Here is an 18039-nt window from a genome sequence, read left to right as displayed (position 1 = left end):
CCCATTCAGGTACTTAGAATTACAACCGCTGTCAGCTGGGATGAAAAATAAAATGAAGGAGAAAGGAGTCAAGATGAGGAGGGTTTCCCGAATCCTTTATTATCAATCTCCTTTCCAGACGCAGGGAGGCCCGCAGAGAAACAGACTGAGACCACATCTCCTTCCAGCAGCCAGTGGGGCTCAGGGGTCCTGTTCTTCCCAGGTCTGTCAGCCCAGCTTGATGAACAGCAGCAAGGTGGCAAGAATTCCTGGCAGCTGAAATGGGGGAAGAAAGAAACACTGAACCAACATGAGGCATCTCTGGAACCCAAATTTAATACGGAGATACATCATGATTTAGAAAGGCCAGGGCAGGGTGTGACAGACAGACAGCAGAGGGACCCTCAGGGCCTCGGTGGAGGCAGTTTGGACTGTTACCACAATAAACCTCATCAGAAGGTAGAAGGAGGAGGCGTTTTGCGATGCACGTCCGTCATTCTCCCTTTGTTTTCCCCAGATCTTATCTCCACCTTCTTTTGTTCACCCCTTGGGTCCTGAAAACGACATTTCCCAGAATCCCCTGCTCCCGAGGGTCGCGAAGAGTCAGACACGACTGAGCGACTCACACACGCACACAGACACACACACACACACCTGCTCCCTAAATTCCTGTTAAGTTTGGCCAATAGGAAGTACTAATAGGATATGGCTGGACAGAAAGAGAGGTTGGAATATTCTTTCCCCCACTCCCTCCTCTCTTCTGCCCACCCTGAGCTCTGCAAGATTATAGTTGTGGGCAGATGGCTTCTTATCCTTGGCTCTTGCTCTCCCTACCCCTTCAGGCATAGGAAAAGTAAAAGCTTCCTACGTGGCTAGCCCTCATTCTCCTTAACCCTGCTGATACTTCCACAAGGGGCCCCTGAAAACTTTTAAACTGTTTTTTTTAATGTGGACCACTTTTTTTTAAGTCTTTGCTGAATTTGTCACATTACTGCTTCCATTTTATGTTTTGGGTTTTTGGCCACAAGGCACGTGGGATCTTAGCTCCCTGACCCTAAAAATGTCATAAAAGGGCCCTCTAGGACTTCCCTGGTGGTCCAGTGGTTAAGAATACACCCGCCAATGCAGGGGACATGGGTTCATTCCCTGATCCGGGAAGATCCCACACGCCGCAGAGCAACTAAACCTGTGCACCAAAACTACTGAGTCCTTCTCTAGAGCCTGGGGGCTGCAACTACTGAAGCCTGTGTGCCTAGAGCCCATGCTTGGCAACAAGAGAAGCCCCTGGAACTAGAAGCCCGTGCGCTACAAGGAAGAGTAGCCCCTGCTCACCGTAGCTAGAGAAGGCCTATGCACAGCAGCAAAGACCCAGCACAGCCAAAACAAACTAATAAATGAGTAAAACTAAGGGAAAAGTCATACATGCTGCTGCTAAGTCGCTTCAGTCGTGTCCGACTCTGTGTGACCCCATAGACGGCAGCCCACCAGGCTCCCCCGTCCCTGGGATGCTCCAGGCAAGAACACCGGAGTGGGTTGCCATTTCCTTCTCCAATGCATGAAAGTGAAAAGTGAAAGTGAAGTCACTCAGTCATGTCAGACTCTTGGCAACACCATGAACTGCAGCCTACCAGGCTCCTCCGTCCATGGGATTTTCCAGGCAAGAGTACTGGAGTTTCTTGCTAGGATCTTGACTGTTTTGACTTCCCTGGGGAGGATAGTGTGATACCGTTTGCAAACAAATATTCAATATAAATGTGTACAATGAAAAAAAAATCCATTTTAAAAGATGAATCAGACAGATGAGACTCGTCCGTATCTTGGCTGGTGGTAATCTGCAGAAAAACAGTTTTGTGTGAAGCTTCTCAGGTGGCTCAGTGGGTGAAGAATCTGCCTGCCAATACAGGAGACGCAAGAGATACAGGTTCGATCCCTGGGTCAGGAAGATCTCCTGGTGAAGGAAATGGCAACCCACTTCAGTATTCTTGCCTGGAGAATCCCATGGACAGAGGAGCCTGGTGGGCTACAGTCCATGGGGTCACAAAGAGTCGGACATGACTGAAGGGACTGAGCAGAGGCATGAAAAATCAATATGGGGAAAATGTGAGAAAAACTTCCAGGGCTCAAGGGGATGGACATTTTTTCTAATTAACAGCTTTACTGAGATGTAATTCATTTATCATACAATTCACCTTTCTAAAGTGTATAGTCAAGTGGTTTGATTCCTTTACATTTAACGTAATTGCCAAGAAAGTAGGATTCATATCAGCCACTTTGCTATGTTTTCTATTTGCCTTTTTTGTTGCTCTTCTTTTATTCATTAATCACAGCCTTCTATTCTGTTGAATATTTTCTTTTCAAATATTTACTTGTTTAGCTGTGTCGGGTCTTAGTTGCAGAATGCAGGCTCTTCATGCAGCATTCAGGCTTCTCTAATTGTGGTGCCTGGGCTTAGCTGCCCCAAGGCATGTGAGATCCTAGTTCCCCAACCAGGGATCAAACTCACCTCCCCTGCAATGGAAGGCAGATTCTTAACCACTGGACCACCAGAGAAGTCCCCGTCTGCTGGATATTTTCCAGTGCACCATTTTAATTCCCTTCTTGTTTTCATTATATTTTAAAATTATTTTCTTAGCTGTTGCCCTGGGGAGTACGATGGACATCTTAACTATTCATAATCTAGTTTGGATTAATACTAAATTAATCAGTACCTCTGTCGTCCCCTTCTCCTCATGCCCCCAATCCCTCTGATCCCACTCGATGGACGTGAATCTGAGTGAACTCCGGGAGTTGGTGATGGACAGGGAGGCCTGGCGTGCTGCGATACATGGGGTCGCAAACAGTCGGACACGACTGAGCGACTGACTGAACTGAACTGAATCAGTACCATACAAAAACTTAACTCCTATATAGTTGTGTTTTCTCCAACATGCTCTGTGTTATTCTTGTCATGTAAATTACATGTAAATTACATCTTCATACAAGCACAGTTTTATGGCTGTTGCTCTTATAAATGAGGTAGGAGACTAGCTTTACCAACCATTTCTGTCTCTTGTCACTGCTGTGTCTCAGTGTTCCAAACAGTGCTTGGCACACAGTAAGTTAAAAGACCTCGGTGTGTCCCAGAGGAGCTGGAACTTACCTGCATCACTGCTGCCCCCAGACAGCCCCCACTCAGCTTGGCGCTCTGAGTCCTGGTTATTTTCAGGAGCTTAGGGAAACAGCCCTGGGTAAACAAACATCAAAGTAGGAGGGACCAGGTTAGAGACTAGTGGATTCCAAAGTGAAGTCAAAGTCACTCAGTCGCGTCTGACTCTTTGCAACCTCATGGACTGTACAGTCCATGGAATTCTCCAGGCCAGGATACTGGAGTGGGTAGCCTTTCCCTTCTCCAGGGGATCTTCCCAGCCCAGGGATAGAACCCAGGTCTCCTGCATTGCAGCCGGATTCTTTACCAGCTGAGCCACCAGGGAAGGCCTGGTGGATTCCAAGGCCCCATCAACCCCTACAGGTCAGATTTTTTTCACAAAGTAATTTATTCATTTTTTTACTTTTATTTTTTATTTTTTTGCCTCACCCACTGCATGTGGGATCTTAGTCCCTTGACCAAGGAGGGAACCCGTGCCCCCTGCAGCGAAAGTGCAGAGTCTTAACCACTATACTGCCAGGAAAGTTCACCAACACAATTTTTATAGAAGTCAGTAGGAGGAATTCCCTGGCGGTCGGGTCAGATAGTTAGGACTCTGCTTTCACTGCTGAGGGTTCAATCCCTGGTCAGGGAAGTAAGATCCAGCTAGCCCCTCGGTGTAGCCAAAAAAAAAGTCTCTGGCCTCAGGGTCTACCAAGGTGATGCCTGTGTTTCGTGGGTGTTCAGTTGATCATTCGTGTCTGACTTACAATCCCATGGACCACAGCCCGTCAGGCTCCTCTAGCCATGGGATTTTCTAGGTGAGAATACTGGAGTAGGTTGCCATGTCCTCCTCCAGGGGATCTTCCTGACTCAGGGATTGAACCTGGGTCTCCTGCATTTCAGGCAGATTCTTCAGAATCTCCAGTTACCTCCTGGTGGATGATGTCTGCAGACACTTTGCGTCCATCGCAGTCCACGGTCCCCAGGGATTTACAGCAGCTCCGGGGGTAGGTGTGACCTGTCACCCTTTCAAAGGAGGAGCCAGAAAAATCTGTGTAGTTCTTCACTCCACAGCACTTGAGCTGCAGAGAGGAGAGTAAACACTTGAAGACTCCCTTTCAAATATTGAAATAATCCAAACAATAGAAATCACAGTCACCATGGCTACTGTTTAGAGCAGGCAGTTGCATTATTCCAGGGCCTGTGTTAAGCACCGCCCTTCCTCCCCCCATCATGGCTCAGAACCCTCCACGACTGTCATCTTACCTGAGGCAAAAGCTGAACTCGTCACCATGGCCCCTGGGGCCTGCATGACCCTCCCCATCACCTTCTCATCTCCCTGCTAGGTCCCTTGAACTCACCCAGCTGCATATTGGCCTTCTCTCTGTTTCTTTTTCTTTAAAATTATTTATTTATTTATGGCTGTGCTGGGGCTTCGTTGCTGCACGCGGGCTCTTCTCTAGTTGCGATGAGTGGGGGCTACTGCTTGTTGCGGTGCGCGGGCTTCTCATCGCAGTGGTTCCTTCTGTCCCAGAGCATAGGCTCTCGGCTCGAAGGCTTCAGGAGCTGCAGCTCTCGGGCTCTAGAGCGAGGGCTCCGTAGCTGTGGTGCGTGGGCTTAGTCGCCCCTCGGCATGTGGAATCTTCCCAAATCAGGGATCGTACCCGTGTCCCCTGCATTGGCAGGCAAATTCCTACCCACTGTGCCACCAGGGAAGTCCCTCCTGTCTGTCTTCTTTCTTTTTTTAATATTGACTGTTTCTTTTTATTGTTTGGTTTTTGCTAAGCAAAGGGGATGAGACGAGATGATGGTGGTGGTGGTTCGCCTGCTTCAGTCGTGTCTGACTCTTGCGACCCCATCAGCTGCCACCCACCAGCCTCCTCTGTCCGTGGGATTTCCCAGGCAAGAATACTGGAGGGGGTTGGTATTTCCTCTTCCATTTCTCTCTGTTTCTTAAGCACACTTGGGAAGCGTCAGCCTCAGAGTCTTTAGATGGCTGTTTTCAGAATACTGTTCCCTCATCTACCTGCCTGACGTACTCCCTCACTTCATTCAGGTCTCCAGCCCTGTATCAGTCAGGCCAGGCTAAGTGATGCTGCATAACAGACAGGTCTTCAGTCTTAGCAGTTCATCTCTCACTCACATGACATGCTCATCCCAACCTGGCAGGAGAGCTCCACTTATCAAGGTCTCTCAGGGACTCAGGCTGGTGAAGCAGTCACCATCCAGATGGTGCCACCATTGGGGCAGAAGGCAAAGAAAGGTCTAGAGAGCCCTGCACTGACAATTACATAATTTGGCCAGGAAGTGACTCATATTACTTCTCATTGGCCAGAACTCATCAACGATCCCCAACTAACTATAAAGGACTAGGACAGGCCATCCACTGTGTGTGAAAAATAGATGACAACTATATCTAAGAGTAAACAAAAGCCTCTCTCTTTCCCTGCCTTGGTTTTCTTCATAACACTTAGCACTCCTGACACCAGTGTTTACCTAGTGGTTTCTTGTTTGTCTCCCTACCCAAGTGTCAGTGACACAGAGCAAAGGAGTTTTGTTTTGCACCCTGCTTTGTCCCTAGACACCTGAATACTGCCCAGCACACAGTAAGTGTTCAACAAAGATCCATGGAAGGACAGCCACCTAAATGTCCATAGACAGAGGAATGGATAAAGAAGATGTGTTACATATATACAATGGAATACTACTTAGCCATAAAAAGAATGAAAGAATGCCATTTGCAGAAATACGGATGGACCTAGAGATGATCATACTAAGCAAAGCAAGTCAGAGAAAGGCAAGTGTCATATGACACTGCTTATATGTGGAATCTAAAGAAAAAGTAATACATATGAACTTACAAAACAGATAAATATAGATATAGAAAACAAACTTACGGTTATCAGAGGAGGGATAAATTAGGAGTTTTGGGATTAGCAGATACACACTGCTATATATAAAATAGATAAATACAAGGACCTACTGTATAGCACAGAGAACTGTATTCAATGTTTTTTAATAAGCTATAATGGAAAAGAATATGAAAAAACTATGTCTGTATAACTGAGTCACTTTGCTATATACCAGAAACAAACACAAAATTGTGAATTAACGATACTTAAATTTAAAAAGATTAATGGAAGGATTGTATGAATGAATGAGAGGTACTTTCCACTATCTCAAACTTCAGAAGCCAAAACAGGGATGCAGGCAAGTCCCCTATCCATCATGTGACGCCTCCAGAGCCTGAACTTGACCCCATACCAGTTCCTGGGCCCCAAACTCAGACAGAAAACATTCCTACAAACAGGCGATGGCTTTTCCCTTTCACATGTTTCCTGGCCTCACAGACCTTTCTCAACTATCTGCCTCGAAAGCTTAGATGACACATGGAGGCCGGTCCTGCTCTTTAAACACGAAGACTAAAGAAATAAATCCTGGGGACTTCCCGGGTGGTCCCATGATTAAGAATCTGCCTTCCAAGGCAGGGGATGCAGGTTCGATCCCTGGTTGGGGAACTCTGATCCCACATGCCATGGGGCAACTAAGCCACAGCGCCTCAACTATTGATCCCGTGTACTACAACTGGAGAGAAGTTTGCTCATCACAATGAAAGATCCCAAATACTGCAACGAAGACCCAATGTGGCCAAATAAATAAATACATATTAAAAAAAGGAAATAAATCCTAACACCTCACACCCTGCTGATGGGAATATAAAATGAGCAGTTGCTGTGGAAATCAGTTCCTCATAAAAAATTAAATGTAGAATTATCAGATGATCCAGCAATTCCATTCCTGGACATACACCTAAAAGAATGGAAAACAGAGACTCGGAGAGATATTTGTACACCTGTAAACCCAAGTGTCCATTGACAGTGTGTGTGTACTGCTAAGTTGCTTCAGTTGTGTCCAACTCTTTGCAACCCCATGGACTGCAGCCTGCCAGGCTTCTCTATCCATAGCATCCTCCAGGCAAGAACACTTGAGTGCGTTGCCGTGCCCCCCTCCAAGGGATCTTCTTGACCTGGGGATCGACTCTCATCTCTTATGTCTCCTGCATTGCTAGGTGGGTTCTTTACCTCTAGCGCCACCTGGGAAGCCCCTGTCCATGGACAGAGAAATGGATAAATAAAATGTAGTCCACCCATACAAAGGAATATTATTCAGCCTTAAAAAAGTAGGAAATTCTGACACCTGCTATACCATGGATGAACATGGAGAATGCTTAGTGAAATAAGCCAGACACAAAAAGACAAGTACTGCAAGATTCCACTTAGACAAGGTTCCTGTGTCTGAGCGTACTCAGTTGCTCAGTCATGTCCGACTCTTTGCAACACTACGGACTGTGGCCCACCAAGCTCCTCTCTCCATGGGATTCTCCAGGCAAGAATACTGGAGTGGGTGGCCATTTCCTCCTCCAGGGGATCTTCCTGACCCAGAGATAGAACCTGCATCTCCTGCATTGCAGGCAGATTCTTTACCAAGCCCATATGAGGTCCCTAGACTCTTGAGAGTCCCTTGGACTGCAAGGAGATCCAACCAGTCCATCCTAAAGGAAATCAGTCCTGAAGGTTCATTGGAAGGACTGATGTTGAAGCTGAAACTCCAGTACTTTGGCCACCTGATGTGAAGAACTGACTCATTTGAAAAGACACTGATGCTGGGAAAGATTGAAGGCGGGAGGAGAAGGAGATGACAGAGGATGAGATGGTTGGATGGTATCACCAACTCAATGGACATGAGTTTGAATGAACTCCGGGAGTTGGTGATGGCCAGGGAGGCCTGGCGTGCTGCAGTCCGTGGGGTCATAAAGAGTTGGACACGACTGAGCAACTGAACTGGAGTCATATTCCCAGAGCATTGTAGAATGGAGGGTGGTGGCTGCCTGGGGCTGAGGGAGGGAGAAGGAGCCTTTGTGGTTAAAGGGGACAGTTTCAGGTGTGGAGAGGCAGGCTGGCGACGGTTGCACAACCATGTGGATGTGCTTAACGCCACCAAACTGAGCAATTAAAAATGGTTAAGACGGTAAATTCACGTTATGTCTTTTCTGAATGTGACTCTCACCTTCTCCATGACCACATTCCATCGCATGGAATAGTCATCTGGCTCCTTGTAACCTCTGTAATTCTTCCTCAGGGTCACGAAGTTGTGCTCCAAGGCCACTTCTCGAACCTCAGCGATGAAACGGGGAGCGGTGAGCACAGAAAACAGCAAGGTGCCCATTTGGTGAGGTTTCTTGGGGACTCAGGGTGGGGGCGGGGAAGGGGACTTCCCATCTGCTTCCTTCCTGGCCCCTCCACCAGCCAGGGGTCTGCGCTGAGGGAGGAAGAACTCAGGGCTACCGTCGGGCCTGCCCCCCACCCCTCAGAGGGACACAAGCAAGAGCGTGGGTGTGGAGCCCAGCTCATCTGGCTGCGTTCATCCTCGCAAACCGTTTTGAATCATCTGCTCTTTTGAATCGCCCACTCGCCCGCTACGCCCCCGACTGGGTTGCAATTCGATTAGGGACTTGAAAATCATCTTTAGCAACTGAATCTCTCTCTGCACAAAAGGCGGGACTTTAATTTTCTATGTGCGTGCGTGTGTGTGTGCGTGTGTCTAAATAGAGTTGTTTAAATTTAAAACCTTTATTTTTTTCCCCCAAAGAGGTAAAATAATCCCATGGTTCAAAATTCATAAAGCACAGACGGTAAATCATAAAAAGTCTCCCTCCCACTTTTTTCTTCCAGCCGACAAGTTTCTCCCACTTCATCACAGGGTTACCTTGTCCTGTGTCCCCAAAGAGATACACTATGTGTGTCAAAGCAGAGTACTCTCCTCACTGTTCTTGCTTCCTACTACTCTCTCTCACTGTTCCGCATCCGGCTACTCTCATCATTCGGCGTCCGGCTGTTTTCAACAAGCGCATTAGCGGCTCTTCGTAGCCTGCTCAAATTCCGGGGGCTTCGCTTATTTCTGTGTCCGGGAGCCTGACTTCCCGCTGCCAACCACCGAGGTTCTCTATGTGGCCTCTCAGTACGCATGCGCCCTGGGAGCAGCCCTTAAACAATGACTGATGAGAGGTGGTGGATCAATATTGCAGCTTTCTCGCCCCTTGGGTGGGGAAAATAGTTGCGTGCTCTTTGCGTCCCAACCAGGATTGATCCCAGTTGTGCCGTGTAGGCTTTTAGGGACTACATTCCCTTCCCTGCCTCACTGCTCATGCCCCCTACTGGTGCTTCTTGGGATCATCACTCAAACCAGGAGCCTTCAAATCCTTGTCTCAGGGTGGGCCTCGCCGGAGGTAAACAAGAACTACGTTCTGGAGAATGTAGCCTCTGTACATAGAGCCTCCTCCTTCCTTCTTTCCAGCTGCATCAGGCTCCCTTGTCTGGATTATTATAAATTATAATCCCCTCCCCCCAAACTGATGCTCCACTAGGACAGAAGCGATCTTCTGCACATCCTGGTATATGTATGTCATGCTGCCCACAAACAAGCATGTCCTTGGATGATTCCTAGAGACCAGATGGTTGGGTCAAAGCATACGTGCTTTGCCATTTTGATGGATATTGCTAAACAGCCCTCTATTTTGAACTCATTTCAAAACCGCAACAATTTTCACAGCGTTTCCCATTACCATCCCCCGCAAGCCTCACCGCAAATGCAGGAGAGAGGTCAGATTAACCCAGCAGGTTTTTTGAGGACAGCCTTGGCGGAGAGAGCTGAGGTTTTTGGCTTTTGCACCCTATCTCTAGAGACTCAGTCTCCCACCGTCACCAGATCTTGGAGGGCGTGGGTGCCTGGCGGGGGCGGGGTGGGGATGCGGCCCGCGGAGGGGAGGAGGTGGGGCTCCATTGGTTCCATCTATTTCTAATGTGGAGTGGGAGAAGCCGTACTGTACTTACAACCGGGAAGAAGGCAAGGACCACCGTGTCAGCCATGATTTCCACAGTGAGGATGATGACCATGACCAAGAAGCCCTGGAAGACACGGGGCGGGGCGGGGGCGGGGGGCGAGGCTGGGAGTCCTCCCACCCCACCCCCCACCCCCAGGCCACCTTGTAGCCTCTCCAGTTTGAAAGACTTCACTCCTGGCATCGGGTGGTGGTGGGCCGGGAGGTGGGGTGGGTGGTGGGGGTAGCAGGGTGGGGGGGTTTGGGGGGGATTTTATTTCTTCCCTGTGTCATTTTCCTGGATGTCGTTCAGGATGCTGGCAGCAGGGTATTCTTAAGAGCTAATAGCTAGAACTCCGTTTCATGTCCAGCACTTTCTGGGAGTCCCAGAGCCCTAAGAGGGGACTTCTGACTCTGTGTGCAGACAGCAGGTCCTGAGTACGTGCCAAGTCACTTCAGTTGTGTCCGACTCTTTGCGACCCCATAGGCTATACCCCGCCGGGCTCCTCTGTGCATGGGCTTCTCCAGGCAAGAATACTGCAGTGGGTTGCCATGCCCTCCTCCAAGGGGTCGAACCTGAGTCTCCTGCATTTCCTGCACTGGCAGTGTGGTTCCTTAGCACTAGCACCCATCTAGGAAGTCCAGATAGCAGGGACGATAGAAAAGCAGGAGGGACAGTAGGGACAGAGAACAGAGGCAGGAGGGCATTCCCCAGCAGTCCAGTGGTTAGAACTCCATGCTTTCACTGCTGAGGGCCCAGGTTCAATCCCTGGTCAGGGCAGTAAAATCCCACAACCTGTGCTTTGTGGCCAAAAAAGGAAAAGTTGCCGGGAGAGGAAGCAGGGCCAATAAATCTCAGATATGTAAATTGGGGGGAAGGGTGATAAGACTGAAGGGGAGATGCCAGATGACAGGTGGATGAGCGCCAGGGAGAAAATATCAACATATGCTGCCTCATGGTTCCGATGAAATTCACATGCCTAGGGGGAAACAGTGGGAAATACTGTGAAGGGAAATAGTGTGAAATACTGTCTCCTTTCATCTATTTCTACCTATGCCTATTATTACTATCAGTCCCATGGACAGCAGATCAAACCAGTCAGTCCTAAACGAAATCAACCCTGAATACTCATTGGAAGGGCTGATGCTGAAGCTGAAGCTCCAGCACTTTGGCCACCTGATTCGAAGAGCCGGCTCATTGGAAAAGATTCCGATGCTAGGAAAGATTGAGGGCAAGAGGAGAAGGGGGCGAGAGAGGATGACATGGTTGGATGGCATCACCGACTCAATGGGCATGAGTCTGAGCAGACTCCGGGAGATGGTGAAGGACAGGGGAGCCTGGTGAGCTGTAGTCCATGGAGTCATAAAGAGTCAGTTACAACTGAACAACAGCAATAGTATTTCCCAACCTCTGGGTGAGCGAGGCATCCAGAAGACAGATAGCCGGGCATTGAAAAGTCCTATTGGTGACTTCTTCAGAATCTGTCCTGAGTCTACCCACTTCTAATGCCCTCCAGGGCCCCAGTGGGTCTAGCCCAGACTATCTCCCATCAGGACAAACACAGTCCTTCCACTCTGGTCCTTCCCTCACGGTGTTCCCTCCACAGCCACCAGAGGGCGCATCTGTCAGGGCACAACTCTGCTCAGATCCCTCCGTGGCTCCCAGGACTTTACTTTTGTGGATGAGGTCTCAGAGGATTTGGATGGACCGGAGGCCGAGGGTAAAGTCGATTGAACTTGCCACTGGGTTGGACTGTGGTGTGAGAGCGAAGACTCTTTGATCCTTCCAAGTTAAACTATGGATAAAATAGTGCCCACAGGGACTTCCCTGGAGATCCAGTGATTAAAACTCCCTGATTCCACTGCAGGGGGAGCAAGTTCCATCATCATATGCTGGGCTTTAAGGCTAAAAAGCAAAAAGTGCCCCCCCCACCACCACCATGCTATTGATCCTGTATGCATCCTAGACAGCATATTATAAAGCAGAGACATCAGTTTGCAGACAAAGGTCTGTATAGTCAAAGCTATGGTTTTTCCGGTAGTCATGTATGAATGTGAGAGTTGGACCATAAAGAAAGCTGAGCCCTGAAGATTTGATGCTTTTGAACTGTGATGCTGGAGAAGACTCTTGAGAGTCCTTTGGACAGCAAGATCAAACCAGTCAATCCTGAAGGAAATCAACCCTGGATATTCATTGGAAGGACTGATGTGAAGTTGAAGCTCCAATACTTTAGCCACCTGATGCGAAGAACCAATTCATTGGAAAAGACCCTGATGCTTGGAAAGATTGAGGGCAGGAGGAGAACAGGATGACAGAGGATTAAATGGTTGGATGACACTACCAACTCGATGGGCATGAGTTTGTGCAAACTCCGGGAGATAGTGAAGGACAGGGAAGTCTGGGGTGCTGCAGTCCACAGGGTTGCCAAAGGTCGGACACGACCATGACTGAGAGGCTAAAGAACAACAACATCCTATAGGAGAGAAAATGAAATATTGCAGGCACAGGACTGGTTCAATAAATACTTGTTGAATGAAGTAATCAAGAAAACTAGAGATGATAGATATTCAGGGAGGTGGAGAGTGAGGATGGATTCTTTAAGAGTGGGGGATGCTGACTCCCTAGGAGATGGCTAGAGCAAGGATCACCTTGAAACCTCTAAATCAAAACCACTGGAATTTTACAGCAACACAGTAGGGGAAGATGCTGGAGGCAGGGACTTTCCCGGTGGTCCAGTGGTGAAGAATCTGCCTTCAGTGCAAGAGATGCCAGTGTGAGCCCTTGTCTGGGCACTAAGATCCTACACACCGCAGAGCAACTAAGATGCTGTGCTCCAACTAGAGAAGGAAAGATCCTCCCTACCCCAACCAAGACCAGACAGGGCCAAAAAAAAAGAGAGAGGGAGTGCTTGTTTAAAAACAAAACAGAAAAGGTGTGGGGACAGATTCAACTGAAAATGGGGTGATCAGTTCAGACAAGATCATTAGAGAAGTGGGAATGGGGGCTCCGGGAGCTGCACGCTGGGGAGATATTTGGCCAAGGCTGCATGTGAGAAAGAGTGAGACACGTAAAACCTGTGACATGATCTGATGATCATGCTCAAAACACTCATACTCCATGCATCTGGCCACGCACTTGTGCTGCATGGCAGTTACTATAGTGTTGTCTTCATGGGGGACAAATACCTGGGCCATCAGCACAGAGCAGTGTGCACAGAGCAGATCTGAGCATAATGGAAACTAGCAAAGACAGAGGAGGACTGGATGGGCCAGGCAGTAAGTGCAATAGTATGCCACACAATTAGGAAAAAAACAAAAAGAAATCAGATCCCTACCTCACACCACACACACACAATCAAACTCCCAAAGACTGAAGAGCTAAGAGTGAGAAAGGAAGACTTAAAATCATGGGAAGAAAACCTAGGAGGGTATAATTTATGCACTTGGGTAGGGGAGGGGTTCTAAATGAGACCCATCATAAAGAATAAGACGGGACTCCTCTGGTGGTGCAGTGGATAGGAACCTGCTCGCCAGTGCATAGGACACGGGTTCAATCCCTGGTCCGGGAAGATTCCACATGCCTCAGAGCAACTAAGCCTTGCAGCACAACTACTGAGCCCACACGCTGCAACTTCTGAAGACTCGAGCCTGTCCTCTAGTCCTAGACCCTGTCCTCCATCCACAAGAGAAGCCTGAACACTGCAACAGAGAGTAGCCCGCTGCTTGCCACCAGAGAGACGCACGCAGCGATGAAGACCAAATACAGCCATAACTAAACAACTCTTTAAAGTTATTAAAAAAAGAAAAAGATGTTTGCATCTGCTGTTCTGAAAAAGACACCGTAAACAGTATAAAATAGGAAACATCAAAGGAGTTTAGAACACCTGCAAGGAAGGATTCAGACATGACGGAGGAGTTGTGGGGTCTGTGTGCAGACGCAACTTACAAACAAGAGGGTGCCTCTGCTTTCCTTGGCTGCTCCATGCCGCCTGGCGAAGCCAAGCAACACCGTGACGCTGCCCATCACCAGGCACAGGTAGCCAACATGAAACAGGTATGCAGAGGACAGCCCAAGGACCTTGGTCAGGACAGCCCCTCTGAAATTCACATAGATGCTCAGACCAATGAGAATCATGCCAGAGAGCTTTAGAACAGAAAACAGGGGGAAGCAATCTGTTAGTTGTATGCAAATCAAACTCCTGGAGGAGGCAACAAAGGCCAACAAAATCAGCAAAAACATTTCAAAACTCATAATGCCCAGAGCTGGTGAGGATGTAGAGAAACTTTCCAGGTTTCCAACTTCCTGCTGCCAGGCCACAGCCTTTTTTGAGGGAAGGGGCAGGAGGATATTTTGTAATTGGTATTTTAAACCTTCAAGATTTTGTGGTAAAACTTTTTACCCAGAAATTCCATTTCTGGACATTCAACCTAGGAAAAATAGTCACATATGATGGGCCTCAGAACCAGGGAAAAATGTTGGAAATAATTGAAGCAACCAGTAATGCAGATTGGGTAGGTAAATCATGGCACTGCCTTGCAACGGGATCCTAGACAGTTATTTGGCACCACCTTGCAACGGGATCCTAGACAGTTATTTTAAATGATGCTTGTAAGACAGAGGGTGGCACATTTTTTTTTGGAAAAGTCCCCAACATTGTGAGCTTTGCAGGCCATACATTCTCAATTGAAATGACTCAGCCAGTGTATCGGATTGCAGCCACACATGTGCGTGCATGCATGCTCAGCCACTTCAATTGTGTTTGACTTTTTGTGACCCCATGGACTGTAGCTGCCAGGCTCCTCTGTCCATGGGATTCTCCAGGCAAGAATACTGAAGTGGGTTGCCATGCCCACCTCCAGGGGATCTTCCCAACCCAAGGATCGAACCCACGTTTCATGCAGCTCCTGCATTGCAGGCGGATTCTTTACTGCTGAGCCACCTGGGAAGCCCCGCCATACACAATTCATAAACAAATTTATTTTATTTACAAATAAATTTTATCTATTTACAACATTGTACTTCACCGACTTCTGTTGCAGGAGCATGTTTATTGATACACAAAAATGTTTTTAAGGCCTATATTTAAAAAAAAATAGATTGTCAGCAGTCATAGTCCTTGGTATTTATCTCACAGAGTTGAAAACTTATGTTCACATAAAAACCTGCACATGGATGTTTCTAGCAGCTTTATCCATAGCTGCCAAAACTTGGAAGGCACCAAGATGGCCTTCAGCATATGAATGGATAAATAAACTATGGTACATCCAAACAATGGACTATTGGCACTAAAAAAAAGCATGAGCTGTCAAAGCCGGGAAAAGACATAGAGGAAACTTACAGGCATATTGCTGTTGGAAGAAGCCAATCTGAAAAGGCTACATGGTTTATGATTCCAAGCATATGACATTCTGGAAAAGGCATAACTATGGAGACAGAAGGAAGGTCAGTAGTTGCCAGGGGCTGGGGGCGGGGGGGTGACAGGTGAAGCATAGAGGATTTTTAGGGCAATGAGACTATTCATACGATGCTGACATGGTACATACACTTGTGAAAAGCCATCGGATGTACACCAGGAAGTCCCTGGCAGTTCAGTAGTTAGGACTCCATGCTTGCACTGCAGGGGGCACGGGTTCGATCCCTGGTTGGGGACCTAAGATCCTGCAAGCTGGAAGGCACGGCCGACAGAGAAAACCACGTACAATGTACAAGGTTATAATGATAGCAGTGTCTTGCCTGCGTGCTCAGTCGTGTCTGACTCTTTGCAGCCTGGTAGACTGTAATGCACCAGGCTCCTCTGTCCATGGAAATTTTCAGGCAAGAATACTGGAGTGGGTTGCCATTTCCTCCTCCAGGCGATCCCCACCCAGGGACAGAACTCTCCTGAATCGGTAGGCAGATTCTTTACCACGGTGCCACCTGGGAAGCCCCTGATTTCAATGTAGGTTCATTATAACAAATGGACCACTCTGATTTGGAATGTTGACAGCAAAGGAGGCTGTGCATGTGTGGGGGGCAGGGCTTACATGCGGAGTCTTGGTACCTTCTGTTCGATTTTGCTGTGAACCTAAAAGTTCTCTAAAAAGAAGTCTATTTAAAAGGAGGAAAAGCTTACAATTTTTCATAAGAGAAAAAAAATGGAGATTGTAAAGCAGTCGCATACCACATTTATGTTGCTGTTTTTAAAGGTACATAAAAGGTCTGGAAGGATATAATAACGATATTTATTGAGCCATGTTCCCATGACAGGCATCAGCCTTTTAAATGCATTATCTTGTTTCAGTCAGTTCAATTCAGTTCAGTCGCTCAGTCGTGTCTGACTCTTTGCGGCCCCATGAATCGCAGCACACCAGGCCTCCCTGTCCATCACCAACTCCCAGAGTTCACTCAGACTCACGTCCATTGAGTCAGTGATGCCATCCAGCCATCTCATCCTCTGTCGTCCCCTTCTTCTCCTGCCCCCAATCCCTCCCAGCGTCAAAGTCTTTTCCAATGAGTCAGCTCTTCGCATGAGGTGGCCAAAGTACTGGAGTTTCAGCTTTAGCATCATTTAATTCCCATCAAAATGATGCCACACAGGTGAAGAGAGTAGGAGTAATATTTAATTTCCTTCTCTTTCCTGGCAACCTTTCCTCATACAGTCTTACTGTTGAAAACGAAGACTGCTTCAGCAGTGCACATTTCAGGTTACTTTTTTTGTTTTAATTTGTTTGCCCCGGGTCTTAGTTGTGGCATGTGAGATCTAGTTCCTGGACCAGGCATCAAACCCGTGCCCCCTGTGTTGGGAGCACAGGATCTTAACCACTGGACCATCAGGGAAGTCCCATGGGTTACTTTGTAGTAAGAAAAAAAAATGGTTTGAAAAATGTAAAGGACCAAGAGCAGAACCATTCTCTCCTGCCTTTCCAAACAACTTTCATTTTCTGCAGGGTTTGCCTTAGAGCTGAGTTCTTCCACCATTGACCCCCAGGCCCCCTAGAGTACACAATTCTGCTTGATTTAGCAGCTCTGGGTTGGTGGAGGCGACGCCTGTTCCCAGTGCATCCTGCTCCTCGTCCGTCTGCCCTACATCCCTCCTGGGTCCCTGGGGACCACAGATCCGGATGCCAGCGAATTTGGATCAACTTATTTCTGTCTTTGAAGGAGCCAGCCATGGAGGAAGGGCTGCAATGCCCCAGGGTCCAGGTTGTGACATACTTACAGCAGTAACACCACTGAAGACAGAAAACAGTTTCTTCAAGGAATAATATGGAGTGTGTGTTTCAGCCATGTCAGCCAGACTGGGGTGCCCTGACCGGTTAAGTCAGCATCTTCCTAAACCTCTGGGCTTCTGTTTCCCAAGATGGTAGAGGTCTGGGGAGTGGGGTGGGGTTACCAAAGCTGACTTGCTCTGCCCCTCTCTCTCCTGGCTGCCTGATCCTCAGCTGGGGAGGGGCCCCAGCAGCTGCCCCTCTTCAGTCACAGACTTCATCACATCACAATCAGATGCTGGAGCGAGGCTCCCAGCACCAGGGAAGCGAGTGCCCCGAACTGCACCCTGCTGGTTCTTCATCAGGAATGGAGAAGTCACTCTGTTACGCCCCGCCCCCAGATGCTACCCAGGACCTACAGGGATAATGCTCAATGTTACAGTGGTCAACATTATTGACCACTCATGTGGCTGATGCCCCTGCTGACTGGGGCCTCCAAGTGGATACGTGTGTGGGCCGTCCAGCTCATGGCTGTGTTCCCACAGCCTGATACACAGTGGTGCTCAAGAAAGCGCTGTGGAATGAATGAACGAAGAGGTTCCATGAAGCAGGAATCCAGCTACAAGCCATCGGGTTCCTCAGCCCCTTGCTTACACGTTAGCTCACTGGGCTCAGACTTCTTAAATGGCTCAGAGAGGCCACACAGGAAGCAGGGCCAAGGCTGGGCTTTGAAGCTCCAAGAGAGACACAGAGGTAGGAACCTGGGTCCCCTTCCCACCTGAGAGCCTGTCCTTCCTGCATCTGAGGCCTCCTTGGCCAGAGCTGATGAAGATATCATCCTTCAGCCAACTGTCATTGATCAGTGGGT

At 48.2% G+C, this 18039-nt stretch overlaps 1 protein-coding gene across 2 annotated transcripts; it reads right to left on the bottom strand.

Annotated features, from left to right (window-relative positions):
* Positions 1-207: 207 nt before the first annotated feature.
* On the bottom strand, positions 208-17251 carry TSPAN16 (tetraspanin 16). 2 transcript variants are annotated; one of them, XM_068981398.1, is made up of 7 exons: positions 17183-17251; positions 13930-14127; positions 9997-10071; positions 8174-8281; positions 4036-4188; positions 3119-3202; positions 208-255 (listed from the first exon to the last, which is right to left on the bottom strand). In XM_068981398.1, the coding sequence occupies exons 1-7, from the start codon at positions 17249-17251 to the stop codon at positions 208-210; spliced, it is 735 nt and encodes a 244-aa protein (XP_068837499.1). The 2 variants fall into 2 exon arrangements, with proteins under 2 accessions (XP_068837499.1, XP_068837500.1); XM_068981399.1 differs by lacking the exon at positions 9997-10071.
* Between the last annotated feature and the right edge of the window lie 788 nt (positions 17252-18039).

This window comes from Capricornis sumatraensis, chromosome 9 (genome assembly GCF_032405125.1).
Source record: "Capricornis sumatraensis isolate serow.1 chromosome 9, serow.2, whole genome shotgun sequence".
NCBI lineage: Eukaryota > Metazoa > Chordata > Mammalia > Artiodactyla > Bovidae > Capricornis > Capricornis sumatraensis.
The sequence above is the reverse complement of the archived record's forward strand: the minus strand, read 5'-3'. Positions and strand labels throughout refer to the sequence as shown.